Source organism: Cherax quadricarinatus, chromosome 13 (genome assembly GCF_038502225.1).
Source record: "Cherax quadricarinatus isolate ZL_2023a chromosome 13, ASM3850222v1, whole genome shotgun sequence".
Classification (NCBI taxonomy): domain Eukaryota; kingdom Metazoa; phylum Arthropoda; class Malacostraca; order Decapoda; family Parastacidae; genus Cherax; species Cherax quadricarinatus.
The window spans coordinates 49,031,431-49,045,792 of record NC_091304.1 but is presented as its reverse complement, the minus strand read 5'-3'; the positions used below and the strand labels follow the sequence as shown (position 1 = coordinate 49,045,792).

At 43.3% G+C, this 14,362-nt stretch overlaps 1 protein-coding gene across 1 annotated transcript in view; it reads left to right on the top strand.

Moving 5' to 3' along the window:
* Positions 1 to 7,197: 7,197 nt before the first annotated feature.
* LOC128688578 (G1/S-specific cyclin-D2-like) overlaps positions 7,198 to 14,362 on the top strand; it is a 189,722-nt gene continuing 182,557 nt past the window's right edge. The window contains exon 1 of the mRNA XM_053776455.2: positions 7,198 to 7,844. Within this exon, the coding sequence (XP_053632430.2) occupies positions 7,626 to 7,844 (219 nt within the window). The 5' untranslated portion in view covers positions 7,198 to 7,625. The remainder of the gene's footprint in view (positions 7,845 to 14,362) is intronic.

Here is a 14,362-nt window from a genome sequence, read left to right as displayed (position 1 = left end):
GTCCTGTGATTCTTCACTCCATGATCTTCCGAAACAGGTGAGTAGGGTCGAGGCTTGGGGGACTGACCTCCAGGCTCCCAGACTGACCTTCAGTGCTGTATACGACTGAAGAAGGTCGTTGTGTAGGCGAAACGTTTCGCCAGTGAAGATACCCATGTGCTGTCGTATTCGTTAACTTGTCGGTGCTGTGTACCATTAATCATACGATGGATGAGTAGCTTCTCACGATTGGCGGACGGAGTATCGAGCCTCCTTCACTCCCTCTCTCTGTATAACCCGAACTAATAACATTATGGTGCGTACAGATGCCAACGTTTACATGTAGCGCCTCGTGTCCCTCGCTGCCAGACGTAGGTCTCCTGATTCACTCATTCCTTATTGATAGTGGAATATACGTGAATATACATAGTTGAATATACGTGAAGATACATAGTTAAATATACGTGAATGTACATAGCTGAATATACGTAAACATACATAAGTGAATATATATATATATATATATATATATATATATATATATATATATATATATATATATATATATATATATATAAACATACATAGCTGCATATACGTATGCATAAAGTAATATACAGTAATTTAGCCATAATACATCTAGTATACACCTTCCCAGTGTATGCATTTGTCCTTTCGTGCATGATTCTCTCGTGAGTCATATCCCAATTCGTCCACCATTGCTCATTTCGCACATCATTTATTTTATGCATCATTCCACAGATCATACATAATTCCACAGTTCATACAACATTCCACAGATCATACATCATTCCACACGTCATACATCATTCCACACGTCATACATCATTCCACAGGTCATACATCATTCCACAGGTCATACATCATTCCACAATTCATACATCATTCCACAGGTCATACATCATGCCACAGGTCATACATCATTCCACAGGTCATACATCATTCCACAGGTCATACATCATTCCACAGGTCATACATCATTCCACAATTCATACATCATTCCACAGGTCATACATCATGCCACAGGTCATACATCATTCCACAATTCATACATCATTCCACACGTCATACATCATTCCACAATTCATACATCATTCCACAGGTCATACATCATTCCACATATAATATATCATTCCACACGTCATACATCATTCCACAGGTCATACATCATTCCATAGGTCATACATCATTCCACAGGTCATACATCATTTCACAGGTCATACATCATTCCATAGGTCATACATCATTCCACAGGTCATACATCATTCCACAGGCCATACATCATTCCACAATCCATGCATCATTCCACAGTCCATATAACATCCATTAGTCATACATCATCCCTCACTTCATCCATAAACCCTCAGTTCATCCATATTCCCTCAGTTGGTACATCCTTCCTCAGCTCGTGCATGATTCCCCACGTCGTGTCGGGTTTCCTGGTATTATCCATCAGAGACTGGGAGGTGTCCATGAACTTCGAAAAAAAACTAGCCATCTGCGAGTCATGATTTGTTCCCGTCTCGTGTGTGTGTGTGTGTGTGTGTGTGTGTGTGTGTGTGTGTGTGTGTGTGTGTGTGTGTGTGTGTGTGTGTGTGTGAGGTGGGGGATGAGGGGGTAGGAGGCAAGGTTATGACCCTGCGGCTTCGTGACACCGGTTCTTCGTCTCGGCTGGGTCGGCGCCCCGTCTGGTCAGGAACCTGGAGCCACGTCTTTTAGGAACTTGGCGCCCCGTCTGGTCATGAACCTGGCGCTCCGTCTGGTCATGAACCTGGCGCTCTGTCTCGTCATGAACCTGGAACCCTGTCTGGTCAGGAACCTGGCGCTCCGTCTGGTTATGAACCTGGCATCCCGTCTGATCATAAACCTGGGTCTCCGTCAGGTTGTGAACATGGAGCCTCCATGTGGTCATGAACCTGGAGCTCCGTCTGGTTGTGAACATGGAGCCTCCATGTGGTCATGAACCTGGAGCTCCGTCTGGTCATGAACCTGGAACCCCGCGTGGTCATGAGCCTGGAATCCCACATGATCATGAACCTGGAGCCCTGTGTGGTCATGAACCTGGAACCTCGTATGGTTATGAACCTGGAGCCCCGTGTGGTCATGAACCTGGAGCCCCATGTGGTCATGAACCTGGAACCTCGTCTGGTCATGAACCTGGAGCTCCGTCTGGTCATGAACCTGGAGCTCCGTCTGGTCATGAACCTGGAGCCCCGTGTGGTCATGAACCTGGAGCCCCGTGTGGTCATGAACCTGGAGCCCCATGTGGTCATGAACCTGGAACCTCGTCTGGTCATGAACCTGGAGCTCCGTCTGGTCATGAACCTGGAGCTCCGTCTGGTCATGAACCTGGAGCTCCGTGTGGTCATGAACCTGGAGCCCCATGTGGTCATGAACCTGGAACCTCGTATGGTCATGAACCTGGAGCTCCGTCTGGTCATGAACCTGGAGCTCCGTGTGGTCATGAACCTGGAGCTCCGTCTGGTCATGAACCTGGAGCTCCGTGTGGTCATGAACCTGGAGCTCCGTCTGGTCATGAACCTGGAGCTCCGTGTGGTCATGAACCTGGAGCTCCGTGTGGTCATGAACCTGGAGCCCCATGTGGTCATGAACCTGGAACCTCGTATGGTCATGAACCTGGAGCTCCGTGTGGTCATGAACCTGGAGCCCCATGTGGTCATGAACCTGGAACCTCGTATGGTCATGAACCTGGAGCTCCGTCTGGTCATGAACCTGGAGCCCCATGTGGTCATGAACCTGGAACCTCGTATGGTCATGAACCTGGAGCTCCGTCTGGTCATGAACCTGGAGCCCCGTGTGGTCATGAACCTGGAGCTCCGTCTGGTCATGAACCTGGAGCTCCGTGTGGTCATGAACCTGGAGCTCCGTCTGGTCATGAACCTGGAGCTCCGTCTGGTCATGAACCTGGAGCCCCGTGTGGTCATGAACCTGGAGCTCCGTCTGGTCATGAACCTGGAGCCCCGTGTGGTCATGAACCTGGAGCTCCGTCTGGTCATGAACCTGGAGCTCCGTGTGGTCATGAACCTGGAGCTCCGTGTGGTCATGAACCTGGAGCTCCGTCTGGTCATGAACCTGGAGCTCCGTGTGGTCATGAACCTGGAGCTCCGTCTGGTCATGAACCTGGAGCTCCGTCTGGTCATGAACCTGGAGCTCCGTGTGGTCATGAACCTGGAGCTCCGTCTGGTCATGAACCTGGAGCCCCGTGTGGTCATGAACCTGCCCCTAGGGAAGAAAGAAACATGAACGTCAAGTCCTGTACCTCCTCACCTCGTCTTGAAGCGACCATCGTTACAGCCAATGTTTGCCCCCGAGAGATGAGTTTATTGGACAGTGCTACTCATCCTGTGAGTAAACATACTGCCGTTGTAGACAACATTACAGACCCAATAGTTGACATTAGGACTTGTTTCCTTAAGACATATGTTGTCCATTTTCAGTAAAATATATATCCGGGTAATAGTCGACTGGTGTGGGTCGCATCCTGGGGACAAAATTGACCTAACTTGCCCGAAATGCTCTGCATAACAAGGGGCATTCTATATAGTAGTATGTCATTGATATCAGCTAGGCCTATATACCTTGTACATGTAGAAATAAATAACAATAATAATAATAATAATAATAATAATAATAATAATAATAATAATAATAATAATAATAATAATAATAATACTTCTTTGACTTTATTAAGAACTTCAGTTATCCCATTCTACATGCTATCATCCTCACGGGCTGGTGATTCATTCTACATGCTATCATCCTCACAGGCTGTTGATTCATTCTACATGCTATTATCCTCACAGGCTGTTGATTCATTCTACATGCTATCATCCTCACAGGCTGTTGATTCATTCTACATGCTATCATCCTCACATGCTGTTGATTCATTCTACATGCTATCATCCTCACGGGCTGTTAACGGTCTTCATTTAATTTCATTCTCTATTCTCAAACCAGGAAAATTGTCTTCATGAATAATGACTGATTCTGCACTTCTCTGCCACCATCTGTTTTCCGTGTTGTCTACCGTGTTGTCTACCGTGTTGTGTACTGTGTTGTGTGCTGTGTTGTGTGCTGTGTGTTGTGTTGTGTGCTGTGTTGTGTGCTGTGTTGTGTGCTGTGTTGTGTGCTGTGTTGTGTGCTGTGTTGTGTGCTGTGTTGTGTTGTGTGCTGTGTTGTGTGCTGTGCTGTGTTGTGTTGTGTGCTATGTTGTGTGCTGTGTTGTGTGCTGTGTTGTGTGCTGTGTTGTGTGCTGTGTTGTGTTGTGTGCTGTGTTGTGTGCTGTGCTGTGTTGTGTTGTGTGCTATGTTGTGTGCTGTGTTGTGTGCTGTGTTGTGTACTTACTGTGTGCTGTGTTGTACTAACCTAGTTGTACTCACCTAATTGTGGTTGCAGGGGTCAAATCATAGCCACTGGCCTGACCTCTTCAATGGTCGCTACTAGGCCCACTCTCTCCCTGCTCCATGAGCTTCATCATACCTCTTCTTAAAGCTATGCATGGATTCTTCGTTTACTACATTACTCTCCACTTCCTGACAATTCTATGAAGGAAGAAATACTTCCTAACATCCTTGTGACTCATCTGAGTTTTCAACTTCCAATTGTGACCCCTTGTTGCTGTGTCCCATCTCTGGAACATTCTGTCCTTATCCACCTTGTCATGATGTCCTTATCCCTCCTATATTCCAGTGCTGTCATGTTGAATTCCCTTAATCTCTTCTCGTAGGACAAACCCCCTCAGCTCCGGGACTAGACTTGCTGCAAACCTTTGCAGTTTCTCAAATTTCTTGACGTGTTTGATTAGGTCTGGGCTCCAAACTAGTGCTGCATACTCCAGTATGGGCCTGACGTACACAGTGTAGCAGTGTAGTGAATGACTCCTTACTTAGATGTCGAAAAGCTATTCTTAGGTATTCTAGGCGCCCGCATGCTACAGCAGTTATTTGGTTGATGTGCACCCCAGGAAATGTGCTTGGTATAATGCTTACCCCAAGATCCATTTCCTTAAGTGAGTTTTGCAGCCTCTGACCTCTGACCTGCGGTCTTCTTTGTCCTCCCCCAAGCTTCATAACTTTGCACTTGTGTACTATGTTGAGTGCTGTGTTGTGTTCTGTGTTGTGTGCTGTGTTGTGTGCTGTGTTGTGTGCTGTGTTGTGTACTGTGAAGTGTGCTATGTTGCGTGTTGCGTTGTGTTGTGTGTTGTATTGTGTGCTGTGTTGTGTTGTGTGCTGTGTTGTGTGCTGTGTTGTGTTGTGTGCTGTGTTGTGTGCTGTGTTGTGTTGTGTGTTGTGCTGTGTACTGTGTTGTGTTGTGTGCTGTGTTGTGTGTGTGTGTGTGCTGTGTTGTGTGTGTGTTGTGTGTTGTGTTGTGTGCTGTGTTGTGTGCTGTGTTGTGTACTGTGTAGTGTGCTGTGTTGTGTGTTGTGTTGTGTGCTGTGTTGTGTGTGTGTTGTGTGTTGTGTGCTGTGTTGTGTTCTGTGTTGTGTGCTGTGTTGTGTGTTGTGTTGTGTGCTGTATTGTGTGTATGTTGTGTGTTGTGTGCTGTGTTGTGTGTGTGTTGTTTGCTGTGTTGTGTTGTGTGCTGTGTTGTGTGCTGTGTTGTGTGCTGTGTTGTGTGCTGTGTTGTGTACTGTGTAGTGTGCTATGTTGCGTGCTATGTTGCGTGTTGCGTTGTGTGTTGTGTATTGTATTGTGTGCTGTGTTGTGTGCTGTTTTGTGTGCTGTGTTGTGTGGTGTCTAGTGTGCTGTGTTGTGTGTTACGTTGTGTGTTGTGTTGTGTGCTGTGTTGTGTGCTGTGTTGTGTGTTGTATGCTGTGTTGAGTGTTGTGTGAAGTGTTGTGTGCTGTGTTGAGTGTTGTGTGAAGTGTTGTGTGCTGTGTGCTGTGTTGAGTGTTGTGTGAAGTGTTGTGTGCTGTGTTGAGTGTTGTGTGAAGTGTTGTGTGCTGTGTGCTGTGTTGAGTGTTGTGTGAAGTGTTGTTTGATGTGTTGTGTGTTGTGTTGTGTGCCGTGTTGTATGATGTGTTGTGCACTGTGTTGTGTTGTGTTGTGTGCTGTGTTGTGTGCTGTGCTGTGTGTTGTGTTCATAGTGAACTGTGTAGTGTGATATGTTGTGAGTTTTGTGAATTACTGTGCAGTAAAATGTGTGGCGTGCTGTGTAGTGAGATGTGTGGTAAGCTGTGTAGAGAGATGTGTGGTGTACTGTGTGTGGTGAAATGCGTGGTGTGATGTGTATTGAGATGTGTGATGAGATATGTGGTGAGCTGTGTGCTGTGCTGTGTTATGTTGTGTCGAGTGCTATGTTTTTCACTGAGCTGTGTGTTATGCAGTGGTGTGAGGTGCAGTAAGCTATTATGAGCTGCATGGTGTGCTGTGACAGGTATATGTGTGTGTGTGTGTATGGTGAACTTTGTTGAGCACCATCATCACTGCCTCTACAAGCAATATCTCATACATGTGTTTGACTCTGATGTGTCAGAGTACCATTATGGTTACACTGACTGATCCTTCCTTACGACCTTCAGAAAGTAACAACTCGCAGAGCACATACATTTACATGACTATAAAATGCACTCTGTTACTCCAACCCAGACTGCAGCGTTGTAGTTTTTAATTATAACATAATTGCATTATTTTTTGGGAGGGGATTATCTGATAATTTATTTAAGAATTGTTTGCGTGGGCAGGCTGCTGCTCGCCATCTCTGGCGGCACCTGGGAACTCCAGGAGAGGAAGTTGTTGTGGGACGACATTTATGGTGTTGTTTCTCATCTTTGTGACTGGGTATGATGCTGCCCTACCCTTTCCCAGGCTCACCGGAATACCCGCAAGGTATTCCATTACCAAGTAATTATGTGAGATAACCAAGGTTGGCACGGAAACCCTGTATCGTCTCACATATGCTGCTGCTGCTGGCCCATCCTCTTCTCCCCTGCCACACACACTGTCTCTCTCTCTCTCTCCCCGATCATATATAAATATATTTATTTTCTCCTTTTTACCAGTGTCAGCCCAATAGCTGGTTGCTGTGCTGCTTTCGCTAGTTGCTGTGGCCGTGTTTCTACGGGTAAATGGCAAAGGAGCATGATGTTTAGTATGGGGAGAAGGCATCAATGTTTTGGACATGTGGCAACAACTTTGTGGTGTGCGAGTGACGAGTGTACACTGTACACACCACGCCTGGACTCAGTGAGGCCGGAGACCTGAGAGGGGACGTACGTACATAGTTTCGCTCCGGCCTTTGCGACCTTGTTCTATTTAAATGCAAGTGCAGTGTGACAGCGCAAATTAAGAGTATGTGAATAATTTTTCCGATGCCACTCTCTTCATCCTACCTCATTTCATCAAAGCAACGAGTGCTCTATTTCATTACGAGTAATTAAAGTTATTATAAACACAGAGAAAAGCTGGATGGGTTCAAGGTTCGGGAACAGTGTTCTGTCAGATTAAACTAGTCATAATATTGCACGTACATTTTATTAAAGAGGTCAATTGCGCCACAATGGTCAGCTGTACGTGGATGTGTGCAGACTGACAGTGTTGTCCACAACCACGCAGTATAATACTTAATTAACTGACTGCTTACCTCAGTGTGACAACCACACCAAAATGGACAAAATGGATCTTCTCTGTTGTGAAAATGCATCTGTGGAACTCGATATGAAGTGCAAAGCTTACTTAGACCCAGTGTTACTTAAAGACGACAGAGTCTTATTAAATCTATTGAACTTAGAGGAAAAATACATGCCAAATTCGAGATATTTTTCGTGCGTGCAAACAGACGTTGAACCACACATGAGAGAAATGGTGGCCCACTGGATGCTTCAGGTTAGTGAATAGTATCATGTGTTGTACACTGTGATGGATGCAAGTGCTTGGTATAGTGCCTCCCTTATATAGTGTGTTGGGTTGTGTGTTCCAGCTGGCTTTCCTTATACAGTATTAGAGGACTCTTGTGTTGCTTACCTCCTTTAAATTTCATAGAGCAGTAGACCTGTGTGCTCCTGTTAGGCGGCTTCTCTTCACACCTACCTATTCTCATTTTATTTTTCCGTATATATATAATAGAGATGGGATACGTAAAATTCCTGGAATGCTACAACTTGTTTTGACATGTTCAGTGGAAAATATGAAGACAGTTTATATATATATAAAAATGTGAGGAATATGTTTATGTAGGGATTGTAGAAATGGGAAGTCTAGTGTAGACTTTGTGTTATATATGTGTGTGTCAGGTGTTTGGGTGTATACACGTGTTTGGTCTCGGATGCTTGTGTAGATACATGTGCCTAGTCGCTCAGATCTTTGGTGGATACATGTGTCTAGTCTCAGATGTTTTGGGGTGGATGCACACAGGTTTAGTCTCAGATGTTTGGGTGGATACATGAGCTTAGTCTCAGATGTTTGGGTGGATACATGAGCTTAGTCTCAGATGTTTGGGTGGATACATGAGCTTAGTCTCAGGTGTTTGGGTGGATACATGAGCTTAGTCTCAGATGTTTGGGTGGATACATGAGCTTAGTCTCAGATGTTTGAGTGGATACATGAGCTTAATCTCAGATGTTTGGGTGGATACATGAGCTTAGTCTCAGATGTTTGGGTGGATACATGAGCTTAGTCTCAGATGTTTGGGTGGATACATGAGCTTAGTCTCAGATGTTTGGGTGGATACATGAGCTTAGTCTCAGATGTTTGGGTGGATACATGAGCTTAATCTCAGATGTTTGGGTGGATACATGAGCTTAGTCTCAGATATTTGGGTGGATACATGAGCCTAGTTTCAGGTGTTTGGGTGGATACATGAGCTTAGTCTCAGATGTTTGGGTGGATACATGAGCTTAGTCTCTCAGATGTTTGGGTGGATATAAAAGTACCAGGTTTCGCAGACATTTCGGTGTATACACACGTGATGTTTTGGGTGGACGCACACACACCTGTGTCTAGTTTTTCAGATGTTTTGGGGTAGATACACGTGATACGCGTACCAGATGTTCATATGCAATGAATATTTTTCTCTATATTCGTATGGTTACAAGGAAGGGAAGTGCTGTCTGTTACAGGGAAGGGAAGTGTTGTCTGTTACAAGGAAGGGAAGTGTTATCTGTTACAAGGAAGGAAAGTGTTATCTGTTACAAGGAAGGGAAGTGTTGTCTGTTACAAGGATGGGAAGTGTTGTCTGTTACAAGGAAGGGAAGTGTTATCTGTTACAAGGAAGGAAAGTGTTATCTGTTACAAGGAAGGGAAGTGTTGTCTGTTACAAGGATGGGAAGTGTTGTCTGTTACAAGGAAGGGAAGTGTTATCTGTTACAAGGAAGGGAAGTGTTATCTGTTACAAGGAAGGAAAGTGTTATCTGTTACAAGGAAGGGAAGTGTTGTCTGTTACAAGGATGGGAAGTGTTGTCTGTTACAAGGAAGGGAAGTGTTATCTTACAAGGAAGGGAAGTGTTGTCTGTTACAAGGAAGGGAAGTGTTGTCTGTTACAAGGAAGGGAAGTGTTGTCTGTTACAAGGAAGGGAAGTGTTATCTGTTACAAGGAAGGGAAGTGTTGTCTGTTACAAGGAAGGGAAGTGTTATCTGTTACAAGGAAGGGAAGTGTTGTCTGTTACAAGGAAGGGAAGTGTTATCTGTTACAAGGAAGGGAAGTGTTGTCTGTTACAAGGATGGGAAGTGTTGTCTGTTACAAGGAAGGGAAGTGTTGTCTGTTACAAGGAAGGGAAGTGCTGTCTGTTACAGGGAAGGGAAGTGTTGTCTGTTACAAGGAAGGGAAGTGTTATCTGTTACAAGGAAGGAAAGTGTTATCTGTTACAAGGAAGGGAAGTGTTGTCTGTTACAAGGAAGGGAAGTTATGTCTGTTACAAGGAAGGGAAGTTATGTCTGTTACAAGGAAGGGAAGTGTTGTCTGTTACAAGGAAGGGAAGTGTTGTCTTTTGATTTTCCCATCAACAGGTGACACCTCAAATTACGTGGCTGGCCAGCTCTGTTATTTCTGTATAAATGTTATATTTAATATTTAAGTTTATAAATAGTTACAGGTACAGTTATACAAATTTTTGGTGATTACAGTTATCATACATAGTAATGAGTGTAAATTACATATGATAACCCCTCCCCCCCCCCCCCCAAAAAAAAAGGTCAGTGATATTTCCACTCTTCGATTGTTAGATTTTTTTTTTGTGTATGGGGTAAGGGTGACGATTTATTAAGAAGGGTAACAAGGTGTGACGGGTTTCTAGAATAGAATGGGTATTTAAATGTGACGGCTTTCTGTAAATTAGTATTTAAATACTGGGGTAGTTGCCATGATATGGGTAATATTTAGGTACTTAACGATATTTTAAAAGTGGATGAATTTTCGTTTGTGCTTTCTGGAGATGAATCGGACACTTTTAGGACGGCTTTCTAGACGTTAATCGATTTGTAAGATGGTTTTCTAGATACGATTTGAAAATTTTGTGTTGAGAGGGTGTTCAATAAATAAATTTACTTGTATATGTGAGGGTTTTCTAGAGGCAGTGAGATACGCTTAATGACTTTCTAGAAACGATTAAACATTTTCGAAGACATTTATTGAGGTATATATATATGATGGTTTAAGTTGGTATATGTTGGGAGGTTTCTAGAAATGATTAGTTATCTTTGAAGGTTGCTTAGAGGGGATTAGTTATGTTTGACGGTTTCTAGAAATGATTGGTAATGGCTGATGGTTTTCTAGGGAATATTAGATAGTTTAAGGGTTTTCTAGGGCCCACGGTTCGAGTCCCCCCCCCAGTCTTGTCTGTTCATTCATTGACAATCGACTTGGGTTTACGGTTAGTAATGTTTAACGATTTTCTACAGATGATTTATTTTGCAAGATTTTCTGGACGTGAAGATTTAAATGGAGGCCGTGATTATATAGTCACATGTATTAATTACATGTTACTGTTTCAATAAATGATTTAATCTCGTCTTGTCCAGGAAATTATTTCTAGAGATGCACGAGATAATGAATGTTAATTGGTTATTATATTGTGCACATGTTGGCCACAGTTATAAAGGAGTGCGAATATTAGTATGTGTGTGTTCACCTATTTGTGGTTGCAGGGGCCAAGTCTCAGCTCCTGGCCCTACCTCAAACTGGCCGCTTCTGGTTTCGCTCCGTGAGCCCTATCATACATATTCTTTAACCTGTGTATAGATCCTGCCTCCACTTCGCTCTCCAGGTCGTTCCACTTCATGACTGCTAGTTTCTCAACATCTCTGTATCTCGTCTACGTTGTTAACTTCCAGCCGTTGCCTTGTGCACCTGTCTACCGCATTTCCGACACACTCCCTGTCCACCCTATCAGTTCCTCTCACTATTTTGTACATCGTTGTCTCTTGGTTTTTCGTGTGTGTGTGTGTGTGTGTGTGTGTGTGTGTGTGTGTGTGTGTGTGTGTGTGTGTGTGTGTGTGTGTATGTATGTATGTATGTGTGTGTGTGTATGTATGTGTATAAGTGTATGCACAGGTGACCGCTACACAGTTGCTTCTCATGTACCCAGCTGACACCATATTAAATCGCTACTGCCAATATCCCTGACATACTGACCACATTACAAACACTGCTAACACCCCTTCCTCAACAACCATACTGAAAAATAAGAAAAAATGAGCATTGCAATACTCCCAGAGGTTCGTGGAGGGTAGCGCCTCACAAACCCATCTCTCCCGTATATCTGTTTAGTTTGGTACACAGCAACCATGCAGGGTGTTATAAACAGTCTTCTCTTACGAGTGTGAGATGGAAGCCTGTTAAACGTTTTGCACACTGGCGGGTTACTGCTCGTTGCAGTGTCTAATGAACATGTAAATGACAGGTAGATCTTAAGTAAGTTTATTTGGGCACAGGTGCACATAAGTACATTTATCATACATAGTGCAAATTAATTACTACAACCCTAAAAAGTCAGAAAAAGTGACGTATTGCCATTGGGATCCTTATAAACTAATTGCATTCACTAATATATATATATATATATATATATATATATATATATATATATATATATATATATATATATATATATATATATATATATATATATATAGGTAAAACTGGTCATTTAGCAAGAATTCATTTAAAATTAAGTCCTTTCTAAAATTTTCTCTTATACCTTTAAAGATATATATTTTTAATTTATGTTAATATAGAAATTAATGATTTTGTACCAAAAGAGCCTAATCCAAAGGACCTCATTTCCTCAATGGAAATGAGATCCTTTGTTTTGGTTTTTTAACCCTCTCCCGGGTTAAAAATCAAACAAAATCTTATCTGGCATGTTGATGCAATGATCGGAGAAGCGGCAGATGCAGTTTAATGTAGACAGATGTAAAGTTCTAATCCTGGGAAAAGAAAATAACTAGGATAGTTGTAACCCATGGCTCGATTCCCGGCACGGGTGAAGGGTCGGGTCTGTTATTGCACCAGTTGTTTAACTAGCAGTAAGTAGGTACTTGGATGTTAGTCGACTGTTGTGGGTTGCATCTCTGGTGATAGAGACGAGCTTAGAAATGAGCTGAGGTAGAATAACAGCTTTTAGCCTGTAAAACTGATCTGTGCAAATGTAGATCTTAATACTGCTGAATGATAAAATTACTTAAGACTCGTGATTAGCATGACTAAAAGTTAGACAACTGTGTAAGTCATCGCAATATAGCTAGTGGAATTCTTGGCTTCATATCAAGAAGTATAAATAATAGGAGTCCTCATAGGCTTCAACTGTATATATCCTTGGTTAAGCCTCGTTTACATTATGTTAGGTAAAAGATCACATGTGCAACTGATGTCACACTGTGGCATCGTTTCTCTCTCCAGAGTTTTGTCAAACCGTTACAAACAATAGATTATGTTGCACAGTTCTGGTCTCCTTATTACAGAATGGACATAAATGCTCTGGAAAACAGAGAAGGATTACGAAGTTGGTTCCGGGTATCAGTCTTTCCTACACGGATTTCACTGAGGGGCCCTGAATTTGCACTCTCTGGAAAGGCATAGGGAAGATATGATTCAAGTGTACCAGTAGAACAGGAATGAATAAAGGGGTATAAATAACGTGCTCAAAACGTCTAACTAAAACAAGACTCGCAGCAGTGAGTTAAAATTGAAAAAAAAAGAGATTTAGAAAGGATATAAGAAAACATTTCTTTGGTAATAATTGTGATTGAGTGAAAAAAAAGAAAAGTCTATCATGTAGCGCTGTTGAGGCGAGAATCTTTAGTAGTGGAAGTTGGACTTGCCTAGGATGGGCCAGTAGGCCTGCTACAGTACTATGGTAATTATAAATTTTTATCAAGGTGCCTTCAAAGCGCATTCTCTACTGATGTTCATAAGCTGTCCACTACTGAGGTGAGGTTGATAAGGCAGTAAGTCGAAGGTCAAGGACCTCTATTCTGTTATATAACTAGGTATCATTGGGATACAAACGAGGGATACATGGAGAATTAGACACATAGTATTTTATAATAATAATAATAATAATAATAATAATAATAATAATAATAATATCTTTATTTACTACAAGTACATGTACAAGGTATACAGACCATAGCTGACATCAGTGACATACTACTATATAGAAAGCCCCTTGTTATGCTCAGCATTTCAGGCAAATCAGGTCAGTTTTGTCCCAGGATGCGACCCACACCAGTCGACTAACACCCTGGAGTTTACCTGGAGAGAGTTCCGGGGGTCAACGCCCCCGCGGCCCGGTCTGTGACCAGGCCTCTTGGTGGATCAGAGCCTGATCAACCAGGCTGTTACTGCTGGCTGCACGCAATCCAACGTACGAGCCACAGCCCGGCTGGTCAGGTACCCATTTTGAAGTGATGGGTGAACAGGGACAGGGACAGCAGGTGTCTTATGGAAACACGTCCCTAATATATACCAGCCGTACCGGATGAGATTCGAACCCCGGACCTCGGTGTATGAGCTGAGTGCGCTACCGATCGAGTTATGGGACACCATACGGGATACCATTCATGTACAACATAGTTGCCCTATTATAGGGAATTGGCAATAGAGTTGTGGACGAGTGGAACAAACTCCCGAGTACAGTCATAGAAGCTAAAGCGTTGTGTAGTTTTAAAGATAGGTTAGATAAATGCATGAGTGGGTGTGGGTGGGTGTGAGTTGGACCTGACTAGCTTGTGCTACTAGTTCAGATGCCTTACTCCTTCCTTAAGTGAATGTGACTTGACCTGACTAGGTTGGGGCATTGGCTTAAGCCGGTAGGAGACTTGGACCTGCCTCGCATGGGCCAGTAGGCCTGCTCCAGTGTTCCTTCTTTCTTATGTTCATATGAGAGAACCAGACTGCCAGGTAGAGT